This window comes from Rhinopithecus roxellana, chromosome 18, assembly GCF_007565055.1.
Source record: "Rhinopithecus roxellana isolate Shanxi Qingling chromosome 18, ASM756505v1, whole genome shotgun sequence".
NCBI lineage: Eukaryota > Metazoa > Chordata > Mammalia > Primates > Cercopithecidae > Rhinopithecus > Rhinopithecus roxellana.
Genome location: NC_044566.1, coordinates 49,277,230 through 49,303,392, shown reverse-complemented (window position 1 = coordinate 49,303,392; position 26,163 = coordinate 49,277,230). Strand labels below are relative to the sequence as shown.

Below are 26,163 nucleotides of genomic sequence, written 5' to 3'. Positions count from 1 at the left end.
ATGCAATCTTTCGGTTCTGCCTCACAGGCTTAATTCTAGCCCAGGCTCACATTTAAGGTATCACCCATCTTCAAGTCATCCTGAAAGATCTTGGCTGTCAAAGATTCACATGAAGGCTCCTCAGAGTCTCCATGGCTGGGATGTGTACGCCCTGGTCAGCACTGTAGGATTTTCAGTCTTGGCTGTTATCTGCCAACTGCTGAAATACTTCTCAGAATCAAATTACAGGGCTAAGGGGGACTCCCAAATAGTAACAGGCAGATGGTAAATACAGAGCCTGTTGGATGGTTACAATTGGGAATACTACAACATAAATTTTTGATGATTCTTTCACCCCAACTCTCCTAATATTTCCTAGCCTCTGACCAATAATTTGGTAAAGTGTGGCAATTTCCAATAAAAAGTATAGCTCTTGAGCTTTTTCTCTGATTTGCTTCATTACACATGCAAGTTGAAACCTCATTTCCTGCAGATGATGCTAACATCAACGCCAAACTACTCAATGAGGTCACCAGAAATTTCTGAACTCACTGTTTCAGGGTTCCTTCCTGCCTGTCTCCTGATTTATTCATTCATTCACTCACTCATTCACCCAATATTTCTTGCATATTTCTATGTTATAGGGCTTGATATATATTGATGACTAAAAAAGACATGTCTCTTCCTTTGTGATGCCTGCTATAATAACTAAAAGCAGACATATCATGAAATCACTACTCATTTGGATAAGTGTTACAAGGGACCTTAATAAAGATGCAGGGGGCAGGGCACGGTGGCTTACGCCTGTAATCCCAGCACTTTGGGAGGCCAAGGCAGGTGAATCACGAGGTCAGGAGATCGAGACCATCCTGGCAAACACGGTAAAACCCTATCTCTACTAAAAATACAAAAAATTAGCCAGGCGTGGTGGCACATGCCTGTAGTCCTAGCTACTCGGGAGGCTGAGGCAGAAGAATCATTTGAACCCGGGAGGCAGAGGTTGCAGTGAGCCGAGATTGTGCCACTGTACTCCAGCCTGGGTGACAGGGTGAGACGCCATCTCGGAAAAAAAAAAAAAAAAAAAAAAATGCAGCGATGGCAGATCTACTAGAAGAGGGTGGACCAGAAAGACCTCTCTGAAGGGGTGGCTCCTCATCCAAGACCTACAGGATAAGAAGACGTCAAGCACACAGAGTATGGGAAAGGGCACCCCAGGCAGAGGGAACAGAATGTGTAAAGACCGAATGGTGGAAGGTGGTTTTGATGGGCTGAGGGGGAGAGAGGCCAATGGAGATGATGCATGGTGAGTCTGAGGATAACTGAAGGTAAAGAGGTGGGCACAGAGAGCTCTGTCGGCTAGGGACAGTGAATATTCTCTAAATGCAATGGGGAGCTACTCAAAGGGTTTAGTGGGGAAGACATGATCTAATTTGTATCAGATGGAATGTGAAAATAAATCAAACTAGAGTAGAAGTAGAAAGGGAGGCACTCTGTATGACAAAAACTGCAAAATTCTTCCTAGTAGCCATTATCCACTCCTGCCTTATTATGAGAACTCCAATTTTACTCTGGAGAGCAGCAGGCCCAGTAAAAATTGTATTTCTCACATTCTTTGTAGTTAGGCATGGCCAGGTATAATAATTCTGCCTAATGAGACCTACGTGGAAGTTAGCTGGGAATGGATTTTTGGGCAAGTTTTGCTTTCTTGCTATAATGACGTAACTCCTTCATGTGTCTTTCTTCCTCTTTTCTTACGTGATTTCAGCCTGGAAAAAGAAGATGTGATGGCAAGTGAAGCAGCAGCAACCATCATAGACAACTATCCAGGTAAAGCGAATAGCACCAGAGAGACCTCAGCCCTGGCAGCCTTGAACCACTGGACCAGTGCCAACAAACCCCACATCTGGATTTTACTGTGTCCAAAGAGAAAAATCTTCTATTGTCTCAGATACCGTCTGGCAGAATTTTCTGTTCCTCACACGTGGATGCCATGTCTAACTGACACATCAGGTAACCAAAGCCTGACTTGGGTGGTGGTGGTTACAATGAAGAAGGGTGGGCCGAATTGGGGTATATTTTTGAAGGAAGAAACAACAGGACTTCTTGATGACCTAGATGTCGGTTGTGGTGGTGGGAGATGGCAATTATAAAAAGTACAAGACTTTGGCTTGAGAACTTATGAGAATGGGAAGGAAAAACCAAAAGAGGGGCACGTTTGAAGATCAGAAGCAAGGATTTCATTTTTGATATTTCAAAGTTGAGGTGCCTAAGAGGCAGTCTCTACTCCTGTGGTTTCCAGGAGATAGGATCTTGCTGGCCCTGTTCCACCCCTTCATTCACTCCTTCTCAGGGAGTGATGAGCCAGCCTGCCCAGGGAGAGTGCCTGTTCTGCTCACCTACTCCCTGCTTAGGCATCCAAAGTGTAGCCTCCAGGAATGTGGCTGGGGTCTTCAGTACTGCTTGAAGCTGGATGCTCAACACAATGTCCAGCATTCAGAAGCCAATTATTGCTGTAAATCTCCACATCACTTTCCAATTTGGTTGTTATACCAAAAAGTATTTGTAGTCCCACATGCTACACTTTTCTGTCCACCTCTCAGTTGCTTCAAATATGGGCCAACTTACACCTATATAATGACAGGTAGACATTTCGTGTTCTTTCAGCCACATCATAGGGGCCTCATTGTAATAGGTGCCTCTTTCAATAGTTACTGCCAAAGAAAACGAAGTTCTCGCTCGCCTATTCATGGCTGCCCTCTTATCTTTATTGTTAGAGTCAAGGGTTGAGTCTTCCTTGCCTGTTGGGACTCTAAACTGCATGGGAATTAGAACTTATTTAAAATTGATGCCAGTAAGCAAAAGGTAAACATACAGTAACCATTTCACTGTTCAGGCACATGACTTCTTACTATAACTCTGAAGAAATTGTATTATTAGAATTGTTTTACTGTGCTCTCTCTTATTTTTCTCCACTAACAGTTCACTCTTACCTTCCCTCCATCCACTGATCCATTCTTTCCTTCCCTCCTTTAAAAACTGCTGTTAATGTTGCTTTTCTTTATTCTATCCCTAATAACCTTAAAGTTTCTAGACATACACTGTTAAAGAAAGGGTCATTCCTCAAGCCTGGTGAATCTAGGTAATGTGGTCTGGTATCAATCTGCGTAAGGACACAGCAGTCTTATTTTTCCTATTCCTTTTCTTTAAAGACCGATTGGTCTTATACTGGATATTAGATCACTTACCAGAATTTACATTTGGGAATTTGTTATACGATACGCTACGCTGCTGTAAATCCTGTCTTTTGATAAAGTCATATAAGATACTTTTCCATTTAAGATCTCGGTTTTGCCCTGTCTTCCATCCCATCCTGACAGATACATTATTCCTTGTGTTTGCACTGATGAAAGAGGTGATAGGCATTTTGGCACACTACATCACAGAAAATAGTACTTATCTTCAGAATGGAAATATACATCCCACATGTCACTATCGCCCTGCACCTGGTATGGAATGGAGCGTGGCATTGTTACAGTGTCATTCAGTGGCTTTTACCAAGCAAGAGAACATCGGCAGCTGTGATGCATGATGCCGCTGTGACATTAACTACAGACACAGATAGAGTGCCCATAAAAAAAAAATACGCCCTTTTTTTGAATAGAGCCCTGGGTAGTTACCCTGACTATTGTTCTAAGAGAAAGCCCCATTTACACCCCTTCATCATTTAGACTCTGGACATAAAAAAAAAAAAATCACTGGCATTAAGTAGTTAAGGCAATTTGCTTTCCAAATGAAGAAAGGACAAAAAAAATCCCTGCTCTTGAGTTGCCCATTTTGACAGCCACAGCTCACCCAAATAAAAGATCCTGAGGAGTTTTTCTGATAGTACCCTTTTCCTACACAGAGCCCAAGGAGAACGTGTTCAAGTTTGCTTTCTGCTGTCAGCACTAGGAGGACACAGGGGGCTGTGTGGACAGCCTGCGGGTGAAGGGCGGCGGCCCTGCAGCTATGATATGAACTGTGGTGGGTCCAGCAGGCACAGATGCATCTAGCTGCCCTGCCCTGGTGGCCAGGCTTGCTGTTCTGAGGAAAAGCTACAGAAACGTTGCTCACCTTGAGAAGTAAACTCTCAGGGCAGGGTCCGTGTTCCTCCAAGGTGCCACAGAACATGAAATAGGTTATGAGGTTTGCCATTCAATGTGGAGTAAAAATGGGAGATTATTGAACTACTTACCCCCAAATGAAAAAATAAAATTAATCAAAAAGAAAAGGCAAAATCACAACAAAAGAGATGGCCCCCAACATTTTACTTACATTGAGTGAGAATCCCAGTTAAGGCATTTTTGAAATTTTCCTTGGCTTCCTCCATCTCCTGCTCATGTGTGGCTTTTTCATTCATTAGCCGGCGGACGTGGCTGTTGGCTGACTGCACCATGGAATAGAACTGGTTTGCAGAACGCCGATTCACTTCTCCTCGTTCAATCCAGGAAAGCAGCACTGTGATCGCCTCTGAAAACTTGCTATCATCTGGAAATGGAAAACCACCAAGTACAAATCATGCCAAGATGAGAAAATACACTTTATTCTTATTCCTCTCAAAAGACAGAGCATAGTCCAACCTGGTGGATGTGTTTTCAGAACTCAACAAATTAGCTTTCCTGAGACTGACTGCCATATAATCACTTAATTTCTCTTTTCTCATCTAACTTCAGGGCACCATAGAACCACTCAGGAGGTTCACACTCTCATCTGCCAACTCCATGAGCTCAGCTATAGGAGATTTGTTCTGGGCATTCTTAGAAATAAGGTACAGCCTAATTCTTCCACCAAACCTTGTTTTCTCTTTCTTAAGATGGACTTGAAAAACTGTTACTAACCTACTTGGTCTCTACTTCATTTCTTTGTTCCTTTAACAAAAATATTATACAGTATTACCAGTTTTCTGATTTATAGAATCAGCTGAGTTAGTGTTAAAATGTGGAAGAAAGATTGGATTACTTTAAAACTGGTTGTAATGTATGGTACTATCCCTAAGGCAGGTAGTAGGAATAAGCCAATTCTTGTTCTACTATAGTTCAAAACTAATTCCATTTTAGGGCTAATACCATATATTTAATTAGGCTGAAAAACAGAATATTTCCTAGTTTTCCACAAAAGAGAACATGTGTCCTGAGGTGTTCAGTGTTTGCTTTGGATTGCTATGGAAAGCCCATTTGAACCCGGTTTGAGATGTATGTGTGTGGTGTGGGGGTGGGGGACAGGAAGTGGGAAATGCAGTTCCACCTGAAAATAAGTGATAAATTCTATTTCAAAGAAAACAGATTTGCCTACTTGGGAATGGTTACTGGAACAAACCTGTGTTGCGTGGCTTGGAGGTGGAGAAAAAGGAAGTTTGTGGGTGATTAAGTTAATTAGAACTGGAAGTTGTATGTCAGCTGTTATAACATTAATTGATCTGACTATTGCTGAGGGCTCACTGCCTACTTTCCAGGCAAACCTGAGGGGAGAATCCTTTCATTTGTATTCTGCAATCCCTAGAAAATGTGCTTTAGGGAAAAATATCCTACATTTTTACAAGTAAACTAGGTAGACTCTGAATTCTAAAACTCAGGAGCAAAATTAGATTGAAGGATTCAGATTCTTACTCATTCGTTTAAAAAATACTGAGGGCCTACTGTGTGCCAGGCACTGTCCCCTCTACCGGAGGGGCATCGGAGACATCCTTATGTATTGTTTGCATATAAACATACATACAGTCCACATGAATAGACAGGGGGAGATTCATACTTGAGCAAAAGATTTCATTTCACTCAGCAGATTTTAAAATCAATCATTGAGTTCTTATTAGTATTTTACACATCATACGAAACCTTCCCACCATTGAATACTTTGTAAATTTATAGGGTGCTTTACAAACATCTTTAGTGTCTTTTCTCCCAAAGACCTCCTCCCAGACCAGTACAGCTTCCTTAGTATGGCTGCTGCTTGCCCAGGAGGTGCATGTCCTGAAAGAAGGTAGGGCTGAGCCTAATTCAAGGTCCTGCGGTTGAGCTCTGCCTTCCCCAGGGAAGAAAGCAGCTTTTAGGGATGTGCCCATGCTCAGCCACCATTCTAAGCCCTCTCCTGCTGCACAGCGGCCTTCTAGATTTGGGGATCAAAGCTTTTTTTCTGAGCAAACCTGCCCCCCTGCCATCACACTTTAACCAGAGGAGATAACTGGCCTGGGAGTGCTCACAAAACACGCTGTGAATGACAGACTCAAGTTGCCTTGAAAATCTAAACCCACAGGCACAGAACACACTTACTGAGTATTGTAGCCGCTTATACCATTTTGTTAACTCTGGAATTTCAGTCTAACTTCAACCCTCAGTGAACTCCAGCTGCAATGGTTTCTTATCTCATTTCATGGACTGAAGCGGCTTGTATAAGATAAAATCCATCACACAACTTAACATTACATTCAGTCCATGGAGAGGCCCATAATTTAGCATTATGTTTGTGAGAGGCCCGCTGCCACCGTTACTGGCAGAATAAATTTTGCCTCCCTCCACACTCTCTACCTCTCTTCCCACCAATATATGTTAGGAGAATGGACCTCAGCAAAGACAGCGGAAATAAACTTAATGCTTAGAAGAAATCTTTTTTTTTTTCCTTTGAAAAGATAACAACAGAAAAAGAGAACACTGATTTCATGTACTATTTTTTCCCCTTTGCTATGAGTTTCGTGTCTACATAACACAGAGAAAGAAAAATCCTTAACATTTTTGTTATGAGCTTTATAGGGACAGAGTGTAATGCTGTTCTCCTCTTTTTCTCATATACAGGTAGTTTTTCCTTCTCTTGCTCATGGTGGCTTAGTTCATAGACTAACTTCACTATCAGGAAAAAAACACTTCAATTTTAAAAACATAAGTTTGCTCAAATGGTCTGAAAGCCACATTTTATTGCTTGTCACACCTAGACCTAGAGCACAATACATTCACCAGCAGATTATAGTTTCAGAAAGAGGAAACAATATTCTTAGAATTAAGCCACTGATAATACACGCTTTCAAAAGTAAGTAGCCAAGAGATTTTCCAACATGTTAACAAGTACTAGGAGGCAGAATTCCATTAGCCTAAAAGAGGAATATAGTTTCATAGACTCCCAATTTCATCTTCATTTGTGAACTTTCTGAAACTGACAGGCCGATATATGATTGATGTACTGACATTCAAATTAAATTAAAAAAACATTAGTTAAGGCATGCTTGATAACTCCAGTCAATATTTGTTGCCATGTAAGAAGTGACTTTAATTTATATTAATTAAGACTAAGCCAGTAACTCCCTCTGGATGGCTACAGGAGGATATTGGGAGCGGTCATTTTCAATACTCAACTGTAAATTCAATTTTGTATTCAGTGGAAAGATCACTGAGAAGGCAGAAAACAATATAAACTAATTTAAACAGGATTTGGATTGCAGCATTATTAAAGCTATTCATGTGGAAAGAAATTAACACTGCTCATAAAAATCACATCAAAGACGCACTTATAAAAATTCCAAATACTTTCTGTGAACATGCTCAGGCATGACTCTGAACGTGGATACAGTTTAGAAGCTAGAATATGCAGATGTGCTTCTTCCACAGTAAGAACTGGGAAACATTGGTATATCATGGAGGGAATATAAATCATTTGCTCATTAGAAATTGCCCACCGTTTTCTAATCAGGATCCTCACAACGTTAATGCACCCGAGTTAATAGACAGGTTCATTCACGAGTCTTGCTTTTTTCCTTTCCATCCGTCCATCCTGCTTCCTTTGCCAGAGCCCTCTTCGTTAAACAGCACGGCATGCCTCCCTGCGTTTGCTCATGCTGTGCACTTATCCTTGGGTCTCTCACACTCCTGGTCCCCCAGGCAGCTCTTATTCTTCCCTGAAGATTCTGCAACCCTAGGATGCATTCGGTGACTCTTTGCTATGTTTCCACAATACCCCACATATCCTGCTATTAAAGCATTAGTCACTCTGTATAGTAATTGTTGGTTTACAGATCTGTCTCCAGTTTTGAGGGGCTAATATGAGAATAAAATTTCCAAAACGTATTTCAGTCCTCTGGTTACTCTGAGTTTTTCCCTTTGTATTTTATATGTCATTGCACTCTACAGTAGTTCCTCCTTATCCACAGTTTTACCGTCTGGGGTTTCAGTTACTGTAGGTCTCAGTTAACTGTGGTCAACTGCAGACCGAAAATAATAAACGGAAAATTGCAGAAATAAGCAATTCATCCATTTTAAATTGCACACTGTTCTGAATGGCATGATGAAATGTCACGCTGTCTCCCTCTGACCTGGCCGGGATTTGAATCATCCCTTTTCCAGGGTTGACTGTCCATCCACATTGTCTACACTACCTCCCTGTGAATCACTCAGTAGCCACCTGGGTTGCCAGATCCACTGTAATGGTACAGCAGTGTTTGTGTTCAAGTAACCCTTATTTGGCTTAATAATGGCCCCAAAATGCAAGAATAGTGATGCTGGCAATTTGGAAATGTCAAAGAAAGGCCACAAAGTGCTTCCTTTAAGTGAAAAGGTAAAAGTTCTTCACAATAAAGAAAGCAAAAAATTGTATGCTGAGGTTGCTAAAATCTAGGGTAAGAACAATTTATCTATGAAATTGTGAAGAAGTAAAAAGAAGCTTGTGCATAGTATATATAGTGTTCAGTACTATTCATGGTTTCAGGCATCCACTAGGGATCTTGGAATATATCCCCCAAGGATAAGGGGAGACGACTGTATTCCCAAAAGATTCGTAGCAATTAATGCTGGAAAGATACAAATGCAATGGTTAAAAGTTAGGAAACATCATAGTTGATAATAAATATTTAAATTTCATGTCAAAGAGTATTTTCACATATGCCATTATCTACCAGAGATAGATGTTCTCATGACAATTAAGCTGAATGATCCTGTTATATACTTCAGGCTCCAGAAGTCATTATCACTGGCAATGAAAGTTAAGAGTGATGTCAGAGAATCCCACAGAAGCAAGGCCCTCTGCAGTGAGGCACTAAACGGTTTATCAAATAACTCAAAAATGTTTTTGAAAGCCTTTTTAATTTTGGGAAGGTAATTGCCCTTTCACTTTGTGAGGAGTAAATAATATTAGAGTGATACTATCAGATGTCACCACTGGAATCTACGCCCATCTCATTTCATTTCTGGTTATTTCAGACTTTGTTAACCTCCTTCCCTCTCCTCCATGTTTACTGAGTACTTGGCACACAGTAGGCATTACAAAACTGCATACGGGAGAACTCCTTGCTATTCAAAGACCAGAGGCAGAAGCAGCCTTTGCGAGCTTGTTAAAAATGCAGACTCAGCCTTTCTCACACCTCCAGAATTGGAATCTGCATTTTACTCCAGGTGATTTCTATGCACATGGAGGTTTGAGAAGCACTGAATTAAGGACTCAGTGAAGGCCAGGTAAACTGGTTAGGAGCTGACCAAAGTTAAGAGATAATGAAAACCTGAAGTGGAAAGCAGCAGCTGAGATAGCAGAGACTTTCAAAAGGAATAGATGTGATTCTTAAGAGCTTTGTGAGTCTCTATCCCTGTCCCTATGACCAATTAAATAGCTGTCACTTCTATTCAGGAAAAAAAAAAGTGTTCAAGACTTGGAAATGGGCATAGAGACTACTACAGAACCTTACTATGGAATGCTGGGCATGAATTACCTAATTCTACAGGAGGAAACTTTCTTTGGCTAATCTCTGACTAGGCTATTTTACAACTTTGTAGGAGTAGAACATAAATTGTGGCAAACTGATTACAATACAAATAATTCCTCTCTGTAACAATGCAAATTAATTTTTGTTCAGTAGAAAGCGTAAATCTTTATAAAGTGAATTCTCCTTTGAAACAGTTTTAACATTTTCTTGGTCTCCTCATTAATTCTTGAGTTAAATAAAATCATTGGCACATGTTCATTTTATATTTGTAAGACAGTCATGATTTCACTGCCACAGTATCCTTTAACAAAAGACAGGGCCCATGCTACAGTCACATCTGAAAGTCCAGGGCATGGCACAAAGTGGTGGGTACCTGGTGAATTTTAATTAAACTGATACATAGATAATGATGGGGAAAAGGAACCAAATTGGAAGTGTTTTTTGTTTTTGTTTTTGAGATGGAATTTTGCTCTTGTTGCCCAGGCTGGAGTGCAATGGCGCGATCTCGGCTCACTGCAACCTCCAACTCCAGGGTTCAAGTGATTCTTCTGCCTCAGCCTCCTGAGTAGCTGGGATTACGGGCAAGCACCACCACACTTGGCTACTTTTGTATTTTTAGAAGAGATGGGGTTTCTCCATGTTGGTCAGGCTAGTCTCGAACTCCCAACCTCAGGTGATCCACCCACTTGGGCCTCCCAAAGGGCTGGGATTACAGGTGTGAGCCACCACACCTGGCCGTTAAGTGGTTTTTTCCTCCCACTTTGTGTGCACAGGAAGAGGCAGCCCTGAATTTCGAACAATAGATGGGATAAGAGCCCAGCTGGGAGCACTGAATATGAAACTTAGGTGGGCTATAGTTTCCTTATTTACACCTGGGTCTATAAAGGAACAATGAGGAGACAGGGATTTTATGTTTGAACAGAACGTGGGAAAACAAGGAAGACAATCTAAAATGCTTTTCTTTCCAAAGAAATGGAGGGACACACACATGTGTACACACATACACACACAAGTAAAGGTGTGTCTGTAGTTATCACTGATTTCTGGCTCCAAAGATAGCTGGAAATTGCTCACAGTATACAGTCACATAGTCATCTAAGCAGATTTGGAATTTCAGTATGGTCAAAGCATTGCTGCTATCACAATCCCCAAATTTCTGTACATGTCCCTAAACAAGTCTTCTTTTCCTGGCTGCTCAATTAACCCTGCATCAACTAACCAGATCACAGACAGCATAAAAGGCTAAACAAACAGGTAATGTTCCCTTCTACCCCCAAAACACACATGCAATCTTCTTAACTAGTTAGTAGCTGTAAAAATGAGAAAATTAAGGTGGCAATATGAAAATGCACCGATTATTCCTGCTTCAGGGTCAAGCAAAATGTTTCTAAATAAAATGGCCTATCTTACCTCTATGAAGGTCAATAACACATAAGGAAATAATTTGCAAACAGGCTCCTATGTTTCATATTTCCGTTGTCCTATGAAGGAAGCCTGGCTTTTAGCTAATGGGACATCTACTTGGCTCATAACATTATTGATTTTTACTTTCATGGAACCATAAATATTGACAACCATCTCAGCAAAATGCTGGTACCACATCTGCCCCTTCCTCTGTCTGGCAGGCTGACATGGGGCCATTCTATATGCAAATCAGAGTCCAGTTCTCTGGAAATTATAAATGTTGATCCCAGGAGGATGGTATTCTTGTTGACACATTAGGGAATCCCAAAGGCCCTGCTTGCAAGGCTTTGTCAGGACTTCACCTGATTCAGAGAGAAACTCTTCATTTCATCACAAAATGAAAGATTATGTGAAGCTTTCTAAGGGGGTAAAAAGTATACAAAAACTTTTAAATGCTCTTGCCAAGAGAAATCCCAGTGAATTAGAATATAATCCTTCCTCACTGTCTAATCAATCTCTTCCTTCCACAGTCCAAACACAGGGTTCCTCCAGGGGTGGATGGTCTGTGTTAGACACACTGAAATTCATTATCTCATCTGCCTGGTGCCACTGTTTCCAATAAAGTGTAATTATGGTGTTATTGAGCTCCATCTCACTTTCTCAAAGCCATGCTATAAACTTTGGGTTTCTGAGCAGTTACTTCCCAGTCGGTCTTCATTAAGTTGAACTGTCTCACAATGATGTCTATTTAACCAGCAGGATGCCTACTAATTTTCTTTTTTAGAATTTGTATTAATGTAACATGCACTGGGTGACTCCATGTCTTAGACACTACATAAACACAACAGTGTTACCTCTGGTTTCAGAAGGTCAAGTAGCCAGTGAATGGGATAACCTGGTCCCGGAAGATCCTCCCTCTCTCACTCCGGCACTGCCCATCTGGGCTGGCTCTCTCCCCTGCAACAGCACTTTGCACTTCCCACATGTAACAGGGGGATTAGTATATTTATTATAATAGTGCACTATTATAAGTGGCAAACGCAAGGTGATTTGTTATTGCCTCCGTCACTCAAGACACCTAAACTCTTTGAGGCAGGGGCTTGTTCACTGTTGTCCTTTCCACCACTGGCTAGGACAGTGCCAGGCATATGGTAAAATACTGATTAACGAATACTTCTAGAGTGATTGGAAGGATGGCTGAGCACACATCACATCATTTCCATGTACATCTGGTCATGCCCAGTAGAACCACTGGCCAGAAATTCAATGTGCTTATAGATCCAAATAGCAGAAGAAGAGAGAGAAGAATTATTTTACTGAGCCCCTACTATGTGCACAGTTTTCACATTGGACAGGACATGGAGAGGGCATTGTGGGTCATAAGAAAGACTTGGTTTGTACAGATTTTGCTAAATAAAGCTGATTTTCAAAGAGAAAATTGTAAGAATAAACAAGTATGATAGAAAATAGAAGAAAAGTATCTGTAATAAATCTAAGATAGTAAGATTTCTCAGGGGAGGAAAAAAATCAAATCCAATTAGGTATTTTCAGATTGCATTTCCATTTCCTCTCTGACACAGATTTCTTTACCTTAGGTCTTGACTGTATTTTATGTCCCCACATCAATGAAATCATCTTCAGGGAAACAGTGTCCTCAGCTCCTCCTGTCTGGCTTTGCAACAATATAAGGAGCATGGAGTGGATTTCCTCTCTAAGGCAGTCAATTTCCTAAGCAATTAAATGCTGTTTATATTCCAAACTCTATGCTTGGGTTGAAATTGTCAAGCTTGATATTACCTGACTCTTGCCTAAGATGTGTCCCCAGCTAGTTCATTCTACTGTAACAGCCATCTATTAAGATTTCCAATCTGTTCTTTCCTCAAGGGATCACACAGTACTTGGCAAAGGTACAGCTTCTGAATTCTGCAAATTATACTCATCTATATAAATATATACTTTTGAAATGGCAAGGCTTGCAAATTACTTTACCAAATTGACATCCCAATCTGTTATCCTCTAAAAGGAGAGGCAAATGCCACATACTTCATACGTGCGGAGACACTTCCGTACTGGGTTCTTAAAAACAACATAACTAGATGATACACTTTTATGAAATTCCTCCAGGAGGTCACAGATCAAGGTGCTAGTTTTTGTCACTTCTCAGTGTGGACAAACTGAATACAGTTAGTCTGTAGATCATAATCTGCTACCACAATACATTGGATATTAAAGAAAAATTATTGTTCCAGTGAACACTCCTTGTTGAGAACATTGCTGCTATATCTCATTTTGGCCACTCCTTGTGGTTTCTAGGCTGGAGGGAAAAGTGAAATGATGTCTGTATCTGCACTGCATATGCCCTTTATTAAAGGGACAGCTATGGCCTATGTATTCACATCGGTAAGACATGGCTTCTCAAAGCAGCAGAACACACCACAAGAGCCTCAGCAAGAAGCATTCCTTGGTTACAGTGCGGGTATTTCAGTGGCAACTGCAGTTGATTAAGGATTCTCAAGCCCTGGATGGAAGATTGGAAGCACAGCGCCCCCGCCGCCACCTTTTTTTTTTTTTTAAAGTGTAGAATGTCAACTTCCTATCTTCTTAAAATAGGTGTTAGGCAGCTTTTCATACATTTTTCTTAGTGAAAACATCCAATCCACTTTATACACTGCCAGCAATACACCAGTTATGTTCTAAAACACTTGAAGGACCAATCACATCCCTCTTCTTGTCAGAAATCTGTTATGGCTTCTCCACTGTTTACGGAATAAAACCAAATTCCAGCAATAGCCTTCGGGGCTCTGCCATCTGGCCCAGACTGCCATTCCAGCTTTACCTCGCTCTAGAAAGGCAGCTTCTATGCTGAATTCCTTTCTGCTTCTGTGGGATTTTATTCTTAGGTTTCCAGCCTCTAACTAGAATGCCTTTATGCCTCTTTTCTTCCTGGGGGGAAAAAAAATCTAGTTTATTCTGCAAATTTCAAATTATGCCTCCTGTATAAAGACTTTCTTGACACTTTCATCAACATTATTTGCACTGGCCCCTGAATGCCCAAAGCATGTTGCATATACGTTGGTTGACAATCATGCCACTGACTTGGTATTACAGTTAATTGTTGATCTGTAGACACCCACATGTGGCCGGCAACTGTGACTTACGTTCTCTCATCAAATCCTGACAGCACTCAATGACCTGAGGAGGGTCTGACCATCATTTTCCTGTAAAATGCCCATATATTTGCTCAGCTCACACAACTTTGGTCAGTAATAGAACTGAATTCACACGTCATCCTAACTTCAAAATCTGGCATCACTGTAGTTCGCGGGGGCAGGTACTAGAGCCTTCCTATGTCTTTATTTCCCACAGCGTGAGACACCAGGGAGGGCCTCAGAAAACATTAGAAGAAATAAAACATACTCTCTTCTCTTGCTCATCGTCCTGTAAATGTTGCATGTGTCCCCTCAACTGCATCTCTGAAGACAGGGATCCCATGCTGTGTTTCTTTTCTATCCTCGATGGACCCCAGCACCATGTCTGCAATTTTGCCTGACGAAGGCTTTCGGAGTCTGGTAAACATGCACGCTCTACAGGGCTGCAGGAACACTAAGAACGCCCCACCAATGGCACAAATACTTGCCTGGCTCATTCAACACTGGGTCAGAATAGCCTGCTTTGGGGACCTTTCTGTCCCCTCATTTAGTGAGTTTTGTTGAGTGACTGTACATATCCACTTTAATGGAGAACATCGGTGAGCATTCTGGAAAGGGGCAGGGTTCTGTCCCAGGCACAAGATGAAGCCCAGGTGTCTGCAGCTTCCAGGGACCTCCCAGCTACCCCACCCCAGCTCTGTAAAGAGTCTGTGCTTACACCGGACTCTTCCAGCCGTCTTAAGGCATAGCAGACATTGTGCTGAAGGGAAATGGCGAAGAGGCAGGAGAAAGACACAGGGGTTCTGTGTCTGGGGATCCCTGTGCAGGAAGAAAAGCCAGCGTGGGTGGCCCATACCTTTCAGTTTTTCAGCTAGCAGAGCGGCTTCGTGCTCTGAGTAGTGCATTATGGCGGGCGGGGATGGGGGCCGGAGCCGGTCCTCCTCCAGCTTGCGCCGGTGCCGCTCCTCCCGGGCACGCATCCTCTGCTTGCATTCCCACTCATAGAAGTCATCCCTGGCCTGGGCAAAGTCCACATGAAGGCGGCCTGAATCCTTTTTGTCGGTGCTAGACCCTAATCGCATCCTGTAACCTGAAACCAATGGAAACTCCGGTCACACCATAATGTCACAATGGCCACATGTTTTTGGTCCTGACCTTCAAGGCACACTTAGGCAAATGCTCACTTATTTCTTTGCTGTCACTAGGGATACATTTCCCATAGGAGGCGGGAAACAATTATCCTCTTCCCCAGCAATCTTGAAGCTTTGTAAAGTTAGGCCTATTACAGGTTTGGGGATAAGCGCACCTTGGAGAGTTGTCTCCGAGGGCTGCTTACCCATCTTCCAAACCAGTATCCCCAAGAGAAGATGATCTCAAGAACTAGGGTCTTATCATGATCATTCCTTCTTCTCCCTGGCTTCTAGGAAGCTCAGAAACAAATTTGGCATGAAACATTTTTTTTTCTCTATTTTTTTATGTTCTTGGTTTTATTATATTTTCAGTTTACTATAATTCTATTGTATAGGTGAAATATGAGTAAATAAAGAGCATCTATGATATTTAAAAAGATCTACAAAGTGAATTCCAGAACACCTCACTCACAGGCTATTGCTACATTCCCCAGAAAATGCTGCTGCTCAATTCTCTCTCAGCAGCTGCCACAGCCACAATTACCAAGGCAATTTTGCAACGCTGTTTTATTTCCACTTATCCTCTGGGGCACGCGGGAGAATATTTTACCTGCAATCAAGAGGCCTCACCGCTGCCTTCCTCACAGCCCTGCAGCACCTCATCTGGTATGCATCACCACACAAATTGTTCATGTAATATTTTAAGGCCACAGGAGCCTGGTGCAAGAGCCCAGAGCTAGACAAAGAAAAAAATGGGCCTGGAAATCTTTGGGGGATTCACTGTGAGCTACCCAACTTATATAAAGATTATGAGCAGAAAGTTGATCTGAGAAATCAACACTAACAGAACTGAAACCAGTCAGCTGGCCTAACTTCAAATGAAGAAGAATTGACTTTGAGGTTGCTCTTCAGTTTGGGTTACTCAGATTTTCAGAACATAAATCCAGGTCCCAGCAGGACCACGGCTGCTGGGGGCTGCCAGAGGAGAGAACAACATAAGCACTTTTCCAGTGTGGGGGCTTTGCAAATGAGATACAGCTGTAAAATGCTAGGCTGCACTGTGCTGATGTTCAAGATCTCATGGTAGATTTCAATGGATTATTTTAGCATTTGGGGATAAAACTCAGCTGAAAATCTCTGTAGAGGCTGGCTCCTCCCCAGGAGGCCACTTCACACCTTTGAAAGTTACAAGTAAGATATTGACCTCACATCTGGTTTCTGCAATGCCACGGAACCCTTCTCAGTGCTAGATTTTCAAGTGTTATCTAAAAATGGGAAGACATAGCAATACCAATCAAAACCAAAAACATCCTATCACAGATGTGCAGAATTAATTGCAAAAGCAAAATGTATCTTGGTTGTGGGCCACGGGAACTCAACAAGTCAACAGGCCACAGGGATACAGGCATAACAGTTGAGCAGGCAAGACTGTTTCAACTGGCCAGCTATCCCAACTGGCCAAGCACCTTTCCCCTGCTCATTGTCCAGAGAATCCGTTTTCAAACATTTCTTGCTCCAGAAACACCCTCACTTTCACAGAAACATCATCATTAAGGACTTAAAAGAGACCCTGATGAGGCCGAGTCTAAAATTAGCTAGGCCTTCAAATGTGAATGTGGTCCTAAAATTAGACAGGCCTTCCAGCTGGGCTTGGGCTTGCTGGAGCCCACACACAGGAGGGGCCGCCTGACTTCCTTCCTGCCTTTCCAGTTAATTGGCCTTGCAGATCTTCCTAGGACTGATGCTGCAGCCTCTCAAGGGCGGGGAGGCAGAGTTAGGAGGCTCTTCTGCACCCAGGTAGGGAGGCTGGAGGTGAGGCTTAGCTGTGTTCTCCTCTTACAGTAATGGGGCAGACCAAGGAGCAATCAGGGCTTGCTGAGGGAAGCAGGACCAGCGCCCAGGCTGGAAAATCATAGGATCAAGGTATAATCAATCAAGGAGCACCTTTCATATGCCTAAATTTGGGACTGTTCATCTTTGTCAGTGTCTTATGAGGCTTCTGATTGGGTGTGAACATTGTGTGGTATTAGAGTTGAAACGGGCCTTTGATTTACTCTAACCTTCTCATTTAATCAAGTAGGGTAAAGAATACAGTCGACCTGTGAACATGGGTTTAATCTGTGCAGGTCCTCTTATAGGTGGATTTTTTCCAACCAAATGTGTATCCAAAATATTGTATTTGAGGGATGTGAAACCCACATATATGGAGGGCTGACTTTTCATATACATGAGGGTTCCGCAGGATTATATACATGGGGCAGGAGCGGGGGTTCCTGGAACCAGTCCTCTGAGTGTACTGAGGGATGACTGCAGTTTTATTGGTACAGCTGTGATTAGAACCCAGGTCCCCCAGGACAGGGTACTTGAGATAGAAAAATCAGTCCTTCTTTATCATGATCAGGATATTTGTGTTAAAAACAACCATTTCCTGAATGGTTTCTATGTTGCAGGTGCCCTGCTAAGCACTTACTATCATTATTTGATTTATTCTTCCTCACAGTCCTACGAGGTCATACTGTTACTATCTTTATTTTGCAGATGAGAAAACAGAGGCAGGCTCTAGACCATGAAACTCAGTGCCATGAACTCACCAGAAACCCCATTGTCTAACAGTGGATTGTGTGTTATGAAATGTCTTCATTCTACGCTTTGTCTTCCTTATCCATTTTGAATTGCTTTTAGTTTTTATTTTCTACTTTGTAAGGTTTCACTGAAATAAGGGGTTTTAAAGTTCTCCATATCACTATCTACCTCAGGAGAGTCTCTGCACTGCTGGAATAACCTCAAGGCTTCTGAGGTTTACACAGAATTTCGTGGCAACAGAGGCGGACTGCAGAAATTAAGTGAAACCTGGCAGGAATGTTCAGATAGGTATCCCCAACACCACCCCCTACCCCTATTGTTTTCCCATCTTCCCTTATCAGCTTTGCCTCAGGAATAGGGAGGTGAAATGCAGAGGGACGACTGAAAAATGGAGGTGGGGAGTGTGAGGGAAGGGCAGTGAGTTCAGTCTAAGAATGCGTCCTTCCAAAACCAGCCCCTAATTCTTAGATTTGGCAAGACCTTGTGGACAGACTCCATCCACTTGGCCCAACACCCACAGATGGGAAGGCAGCACTAGGCCTAATCTCAGTATCTGTAAAAATCGCCTATAAAAATTGGCACCAAAGGACAAGGCTTAATGAACCACCAACGAGGCAATGATACTGTGCCTTCTCCTAGGGCCCCTAAGCTACTTTCCTGCAGGGAACTGACCTTGCTTTGGTACCCTGGTGTCCAGAAAGTGAATCCACTTCCAAAAACCTGAAATTATTCTGAGAGAGTACTTTACTCTCCCAGAGGATTACATCCAGTAAGAATAATGGTCCTTAGTACTCATAATATTGCTTCTCATCTAATAAGCACTTGAGAACATTAATTAGAAACTCGATGGAATTCCTAAAGACTGGATGGTGGGAAATTGCTCCTGCAGTGAGGTACCTTCACAGACTTAGCACAGAGCTTCTGGCAGCCAAGGAAGAAGGCAGAATTCCTCCTTTTCCAGCCCCAAACTATGAAGACTTTATTTTGCATTAAGGCCAAAGGGAATAAGCTCATATTAACATCACAAAACATAACAAAATGCCTAGAAAACTCCTTATGTAATGCAAAGTACCAGAAAGGTAAATGGCTTTATCAACCATGAATTCCTCTGCAAAGCGAATGTGACAAAAATTCTTCTTGCTTTTCCGAATTGCTGTAATATCACCGCACTGCTCAAAGACTTCTTGAATAATTTCCTCAGTAGCATTTTCCGGTAATCCTCCAACAAACACAGTCTTACACCCAGGAGGTCGTTCTCTTGTGGAAGGAGGCGGAAGATCTAATAATCACAACAAAACAGAAAGTTTTGTCTTTCATTTATTTGCTCTCTCTGGTTCTCCCGGCAAAACTAAAGCTTGCAGAGGAGCTTTCTCCAGACTGAGTGACGATAAATTTCTGTGCCAACTTACATTTATCCCAGGCTGTCTTGTTTCTAAGTTCCTCTCCCCTCCCACTCCCAACCTTTACTTTCTGTGTTTATTGCTACACAGAGTGGCTATATGCTTGTCCATGAACAAAGGTAAAGCAAATGTTTGCGTAATTTCATTTCTCCTTTATACTACAGAAGCCCAGAAAAAACTTCCCAAAGTACAAAACATGATGAAATGACAACATGATGAAGAACCTCAGCGTGTTATCTGCTTTGTCTTGTTTCCAGATAAAGGAGCGGCAAAGCAGAATACAGGAAGCATAACCTACCAAAGCACGCACAATACTTGGCTGTGCAACACCGGGCCTGAAAAAAACACTTTGTTATTATTCACATTTAAATGCGCAAACTATTAAATTTTGGGGAGGCTGTATGAAAAGATAAAATGTACACTCTTGCAACATTTTACCTAGTTTATATGTAGATTACTAAAGCAGTCTCCTGAAAAGTCCACTTAAAAAAGGCAACACTGATTAATATGGACAAAAAAAAAAAAAAGTCCTAGCTTTTTTAGCCCATAAACTTAGTATCTGAGGCAAAATTAAAAAATGCAATTCTGGCCCATTTACTTCATCAAATGTATGTTTCCTTCAAGCAAATGCAATTTGGTCCAGAAGCTCTGAGATGCAGGCTCCCCTCTCCTCAGCCCCCAAATTGCTAACTGTCAAATTAATTCAATTTTCCATCTAGCAAAACACATTTCAGAGTTTTTCTCCCACATTTGTGAAGATGGATAGAAGTGCTCACATATTTCACACTGTGTTCTCCAGCAAACACTAGGCTTCACTGCATGCAAAAAGTCTTACCGCCAGATACACATCCCCAAATCCCATGTACTGGCTTGATAGTGGGGATTCAGCTTCTGGACAGACACGTGGCCACATCCCTGTATATTTATTCTAATCGAGAGACAAAAGGCCTTCTGTAGAACGGATCCCCACTCTGTGCATTTACGTGAGTCACATCTGAAAATGACTTCAATGCCGTTTTAAAATTTAAAAAGAAAACAATTTAAAATGAGCAAATAGTTCTCATAGGCGTTACTCACTTGGATTTTGAGGAAAAAGAGTACAGCTTTTGCAGTGGATGATTTCTTTGACAACAGCCACTTCTGTTGGTGGTGGGGGAGGTACCAGTCCAAGGCCTGGGATCATTGGGTTAATGGGGGTGATTCCAGTCATCATGTTGAGGCTTGGATCAAAGCCTGGGACACAGATTGAGTCTGTAAAGTATACAAGATAACATTTTGACAGGAGACTAAATCCATTTTTGTTGTTGTTTTTGCCATTTTCCTGCAAAGATGATTTGACTTTATACTTTCTATTTTTCAGGAATTTCTCCTGGCATAAGATGTAATATTATAGAAAGCTATGCCAGAAGGGTAAAGAGAAAAAAAGGAAAAGATGAACATAGAAAAACACAAAGGAAACTACATTACTTAAAATATTAATACAACAGAAAGAACACAGCATATTGAAGTGTAAAAGCATGCACCGTGAAGCTTCACTATTACTGTGAATGCAATTTTCTATTTCTTAACATTGGTGTATTGTTTATACCACCTTATGACCCAGAATATAGGAAGAATATCATTTAACATTGAAGTGCCCTGTGAATCTAATTGTCAACGTAGTTTCATCAAAAGAGCCTTCTTACCCAAGTGACCTAGATTTAGGAAAGTTCAATTTATATGTGCATACTTTATAATGATGTATTCAGGTCCCACCTAACCTATTTCCCCCGAAATTTAAAAAAAAGCAAAACAAAGAGTGATTACAATTCCTATGGCTGGGTTAGATACATGCAGGCATAAAATTAGCTATATACATTTCTGGATTCTATTGGATAATTGCACTTTCTTCCTATAATTTAGTCAACAAATAATTGACCCACCCTTTTGAAATCTTTAGGCCCTGTATTAAAACGCACACACACAAACTTGAAAATAGAAATCGAAAGTGTGCAAAACAAATGGGTTTTCCAGCATAAACACTGTTTTTTTTTTTTTTTAGTGTGATAATGAAGCAAGTGATTTCAAAGGTGACATACAGACACTAATAAGTAAGACCTTTCTAACAGCAGGGACTATGAAAACACCGTACTGAGTAGCCACAAGGGGATCCCATTCAGGAGGGTTTCCCTGTTGGCAGAAAACAGTCTCACGGGTGGCGTGAAAATGTTCCCAGGTAGACAGGCCAGGACAGATCATGGTGCCCTCCTCTACTCTGCAAGGATGAAACTTCCTTCTTGTCTTATACTCTCTTATCTTCTCCCTCCTCATCTTACATCATTTTCATTCTTCCTTCCTGCCCATCCCCCCGCCACCCCCTACAGCCCCCTTGTACAGTTCTCCTGTACAGCCTGTGCCTTAGGCCTCTACATGGTCTCACTCTTTGCTTACCTGTGCTGAAAGGCTGGAGGAGCCCAGAAGCAGATGTAAGGATAACCACACCCTTTGTTTACTAAGAAGCTCCAGAGGATACAGAAGGTCTAGCAAAAGCGTTTCCTTTCTGTGAAAAGGTTTACAGATTCCGCCAGCTACTTTGGACATTTCCATTCCTCCTCCGGGCTGAACAGAATAAACAGTGTGATTCTGATCTATAACCCCAAGAGGACTGCTGTCCCATTTATTTAAAACTCCATTTAATTTCATAGTGTACCAGCGTGACTTCAATAAAAGGTTTTTTTTTCTTTTTTTTAAAAAAAGAACCCTAAATATAAATGACAAATAAGCATTTTCTTTCAAAGTAGTCACCCTGACATTCTAGGTACTTCCTCTACAATTATGGCTCTCAGTTTCTTCATCTGCAATATGGGACTGTTTGACTGGATTATCTCTCGGAGTGCTAGGATTCCAAGAATTCAGGATTCCATGCTGATGTTGTGCAGAACAAACTGACACACAAAAGACATAAAGTTTTGTAAGTGACAGAGATGCCTCTGTTTATTCTGCCAATCATCAGAAAGTTTCACAAGTATGATTTCCATTTTACAGAAAAGAAAGTAAGGCTTAAAGTGCTTAAGTAAAACTTCTAACATTCCAAATCAAACAGACGGCAGAGTCAGAATGAGGGCCCAGGTCTTTGTCTCAGTATTTAAACGTGTATTAAGTGTGACGATTTCAAAGTTTCCATCTAAAACGACCCAACCTGATTATTCATCTAATACATGCCACTACTTCTTAAAATGTACTTTACTCTTAAAAAAATCAAGATGGGTCCTGCTGATCAATTCCAAAGAAGTTCCAGAACAGAATGGTTTTCAACATCATCATCATTAAAATAACATATTGGCCTCCAAGGTGAATATATTAGAAAAAGAAATACTGGCAATGGGAATATTGGCATGCTTGTGCTTTTATTTAATCTCATTCCGTACATAGGCTTCATCTGTTTCTTTCCTGGCCTGGCCCTTGCTATTATTTGCCAACACAGGATGATTTAAGGCTGAAACCACTCAGGACTGCAAACCCTGAAATGAGAGCCCTGTGAATTATAATCAGCAGATGTTTCCCGCAAACGAGGAGAGAAACCCAGTGCTTGCATTCTCTTTAGTTGTTAACAGACTTCGGTTTTCTTTCTGAAGGCTAAGTAAATAAGTATATGTCCAGAAATGGGGACAGACGATACCACTCTTGTACAAAATATTTTAATATACAGCAAGAGTTACTTTGCTTTTTCTGAGACATCAGTATGAGGAGACTATGAGGTTTAATGAAATCTGCATGGCAAGTGCAGTAGCTTCAAAAGAGCTTAGAAAGGAATTAACACGTAAATCATGTTGGACCTCAAAGGATTGGAGATTCAGTATTTGAGAGGAGAAAGTAAGGAAGGATTAGACTTTAAGAGAAAAAAAAAGAACCCATTACTTTTTAACAATATATGTACAGATGGAAATTGTTTTCTCAAACAGCACAGGAGCATATGATGTACTCGCTCATTAAAGCAAATGCATAAACTGAAAATCGAGGAAGACATAGACACAGGAAGACAAAGGTGAGAAGGCAGTGCAACCCCGAGAGTGAGTTCCATGCCCTGGTAGGAAAAGCTGCCCCTGTGAACTTCAGAGATAATGAGTTGTAATTCTACTCAGCACAAAGAGGAGGACTGCTTAAATCACAGTAAGAAAGAATCCAATTACACATACAGTAGAACTTTATTATCGACACTGTACTGAAACGAGAGGAAGGAAGGGTTATTCATCGCCGACCGTGGCGCTGCCTGGCTCCTCTCTGTGTTGCCCGCTCCAAGCAGAGAGTGGCCACAGCCAAGGCTCGGCAAAGGTTTCTTTTTGGTTGTCTGTTCCCAATTGGACGAGATGAAAACAAAACAAAAAAATCCTGTTTACTGATTCACAGGCCAGTGTTTTATCAATTGGATGAGCATTTTTCAGAAGGCAGGTTGGGGCTTTGTGTTTAGGATTTTAGAGGCATGGCAGTTGAATCAATTAAAGCACTCATTCATTTGAATTAAAGCATTCATTCAGCATTTCCTGTGCACATACGACTGCCAGGATCTGGAGTTACAGAGGTAACAGTAGTAAAGTTCCCCACTTGAGTCTGAGGAGAGGATAAACGATGGGAACCAAACTCAGCAAAAGAGTCGGAACACATGAGCTGAGGCTCAGAGGACACAGAGAGAGTCCAGGAAGGGAATTGCTGGGAGAGAGCCTGGTAGGCCTGGGGAATTCCAAACAATTTTTCATGGCTCTTTCATGGTGTGCATCTGGCAGTGTAGCCACAATGTCTGGAGAGACTGCAGGAATTAGATCAGATCAGAGGGACCCTGCTGTTGAAGCTAGTGAGTTTCAACTTTGCTCTCCCTGGAACTCAGAGTCAGAAATGCACCCTGCCAGGCCAGGGCCCCGGGGCCTGGGCCGTCCTTCCTCACTCCTTCTCTCTTTGTCTGTTGCCCGCTAGCCATGGCTTGTTCCTTTTTCTGCCCTTTCTAGTCAATGCCTCAGTTAAGAGTCTCATATTTGAGACGAGAACTAGATTTCATTTGAAAGAAAGGCAGTTGAGGCCTCTTGCCAGGCAAGGCTGGGCATACTAACTAGGTTAAATGTGGGCAGGGAGAAGGGACACAGAGAAGTTGTCAGTACCAGAAACAAGTCTGGCCTGGAAGGAAGAACATCGTGTTTTAAGAAAATAATGAGAAAGAGGCGGTAATCAGGCTCAATGGTTGCATTACAGGTGTAGTCCTGGGCTGAGGGTGTCCTGACAAAGTGGCTGAACACAGAGATTATTAGCAGCAGATAAAACACAGGTCCAGGCAGGGCAGCTGCCCAGAGGACTCTGTCTACAGGTCACAGGGCCTGTACCCCCTGCCCAGGGGAAATAAAGTTTGCAACAACATCATGGGGTCACAAGTTGAGAAATACTAGGCCAACTGGCAGGTTACCTAAGCCAGGATTCAGGCAGGAGAAGCAAGACAGGATCCAGACATCAGAATAGAAGCCTGGGGTTTGGGGGAAGGAGATAGACTCCTCAGTTATCAGACACGCAGCACAGGTCACAGCCTGACCAGCATAAAGCCTGATTGGAGGCTGAGTCTTAGAATGCAGGGCTCCAGAGCCCCCCCTTCCTCCTGCCTGACACCAGATGGACCCTCAAGTCCAGGGACAGGGTGAATGTGTGGGGCCAGATCCCAGGACTTGTGCAGAGCACAGAGACAGGCTGGAAGGGCTCTAACAAACATGCAATTGTGCTGCTTCTTTTTTCAGAATTACTAGGTTAAAATTACTGACCTATCATCACTCTGCAGAGAAGCCATGTGATACATGAGGACATTCTGTTTACCAGTTTCCAATGGAGAAACTTTTTCAGAATAGTCTCCTATTGCAATTGACAAGTCTTGTTGTTCTATAATATCGTTAAATTTGTGAACTATTAAAGTAATGCTCTTTTTCATTCCGTGTTTTCCTTTTTTCAAGCATTCTTAAAAAAACTGTTTTGTGAACAGCAGAGGAAAAGTGAACATTTTAAAAAAGGTGATCTTAAAGTCAAGGGATCTGGCACATCTGGATGACTTAAGGCTGACCAGCCTTTTTTTTTTTTTTTTTTTTTTTGAGACGAGTCTCACACTGTCACCCAGGCTGGAGTGCAGTGGCTTCAGCCGCCTGAGTAGCTGGGACTACAGGCGCCCGCCACCACGCCCGGCTAATTTTTTTTGTATTTTTAGTACAGACGGGGTTTCACCGTGTTAGCCAGGATGGTCTCGATCTCCTGACCTCGTGATCCGCCCGCCTCAGCCTCCCAAAGTGCTGGGATTACAGGCACGAGCCACTGTGTCTGGCCGGCTGACTGGCTTTTTAACCTCTCTGGGCTTCAGTGTCTTCACCAGGGGAAGGAGAACATGAATACTAGATAGACATACTGGTCTTCATGGTCATCCAAGAAGAACATCTGGGTGAAGGCAGTATATCAAAGTGTGGAGACTCCAAGTCTGCACTGGCTGTATGACTTTGGGAAATTTAACTAATCTTTCTAAGCCTCATTTATAATATCTGTAAAACAGAATAATATTTAGTTTTTAATGTTCTTTTGAGGATTAAACGGGATTAATAAAACAAAACCAAAGTGTTTAGCATAATGTCCAGCACATGGTAAATACTCAATAAATGGTAGCAATTACATACAGCATTAATAAATAATAATATATAGAATATTTACATAACCTTATAGAAATATGTTATTAACATAGAAGACACACAATCATAATGACGATTAAAAAGTCACTTGACAAACATGAGTATTAATATATAGAATATTTACATAAC

General features: G+C 41.8%; 1 protein-coding gene and 1 long non-coding RNA gene across 7 annotated transcripts in view; one reads left to right on the top strand and one right to left on the bottom strand.

The window, feature by feature from the left end:
- The window catches only part of LOC115894587, a 176,554-nt gene extending 171,725 nt beyond the window's left edge, over positions 1-4,829 (top strand). For both annotated transcript variants that reach the window (XR_004054715.1, XR_004054714.1), the window contains 2 exons: positions 1,745-1,989; positions 4,382-4,829. This is a non-coding gene — a long non-coding RNA (uncharacterized LOC115894587). The remainder of the gene's footprint in view (positions 1-1,744; positions 1,990-4,381) is intronic.
- Positions 1-26,163, bottom strand: part of ENOX1 (ecto-NOX disulfide-thiol exchanger 1) — a 587,079-nt gene that overhangs the window by 138,322 nt on the left and 422,594 nt on the right. For all 5 annotated transcript variants that reach the window (XM_030922273.1, XM_030922275.1, XM_030922274.1 and 2 more), the window contains 4 exons: positions 20,435-20,608; positions 19,030-19,236; positions 15,101-15,334; positions 4,294-4,506 (listed from right to left, as the gene is read on the bottom strand). In XM_030922273.1, the coding sequence (XP_030778133.1) occupies positions 4,294-4,506; positions 15,101-15,334; positions 19,030-19,236; positions 20,435-20,608 (828 nt within the window). The remainder of the gene's footprint in view (positions 1-4,293; positions 4,507-15,100; positions 15,335-19,029; positions 19,237-20,434; positions 20,609-26,163) is intronic.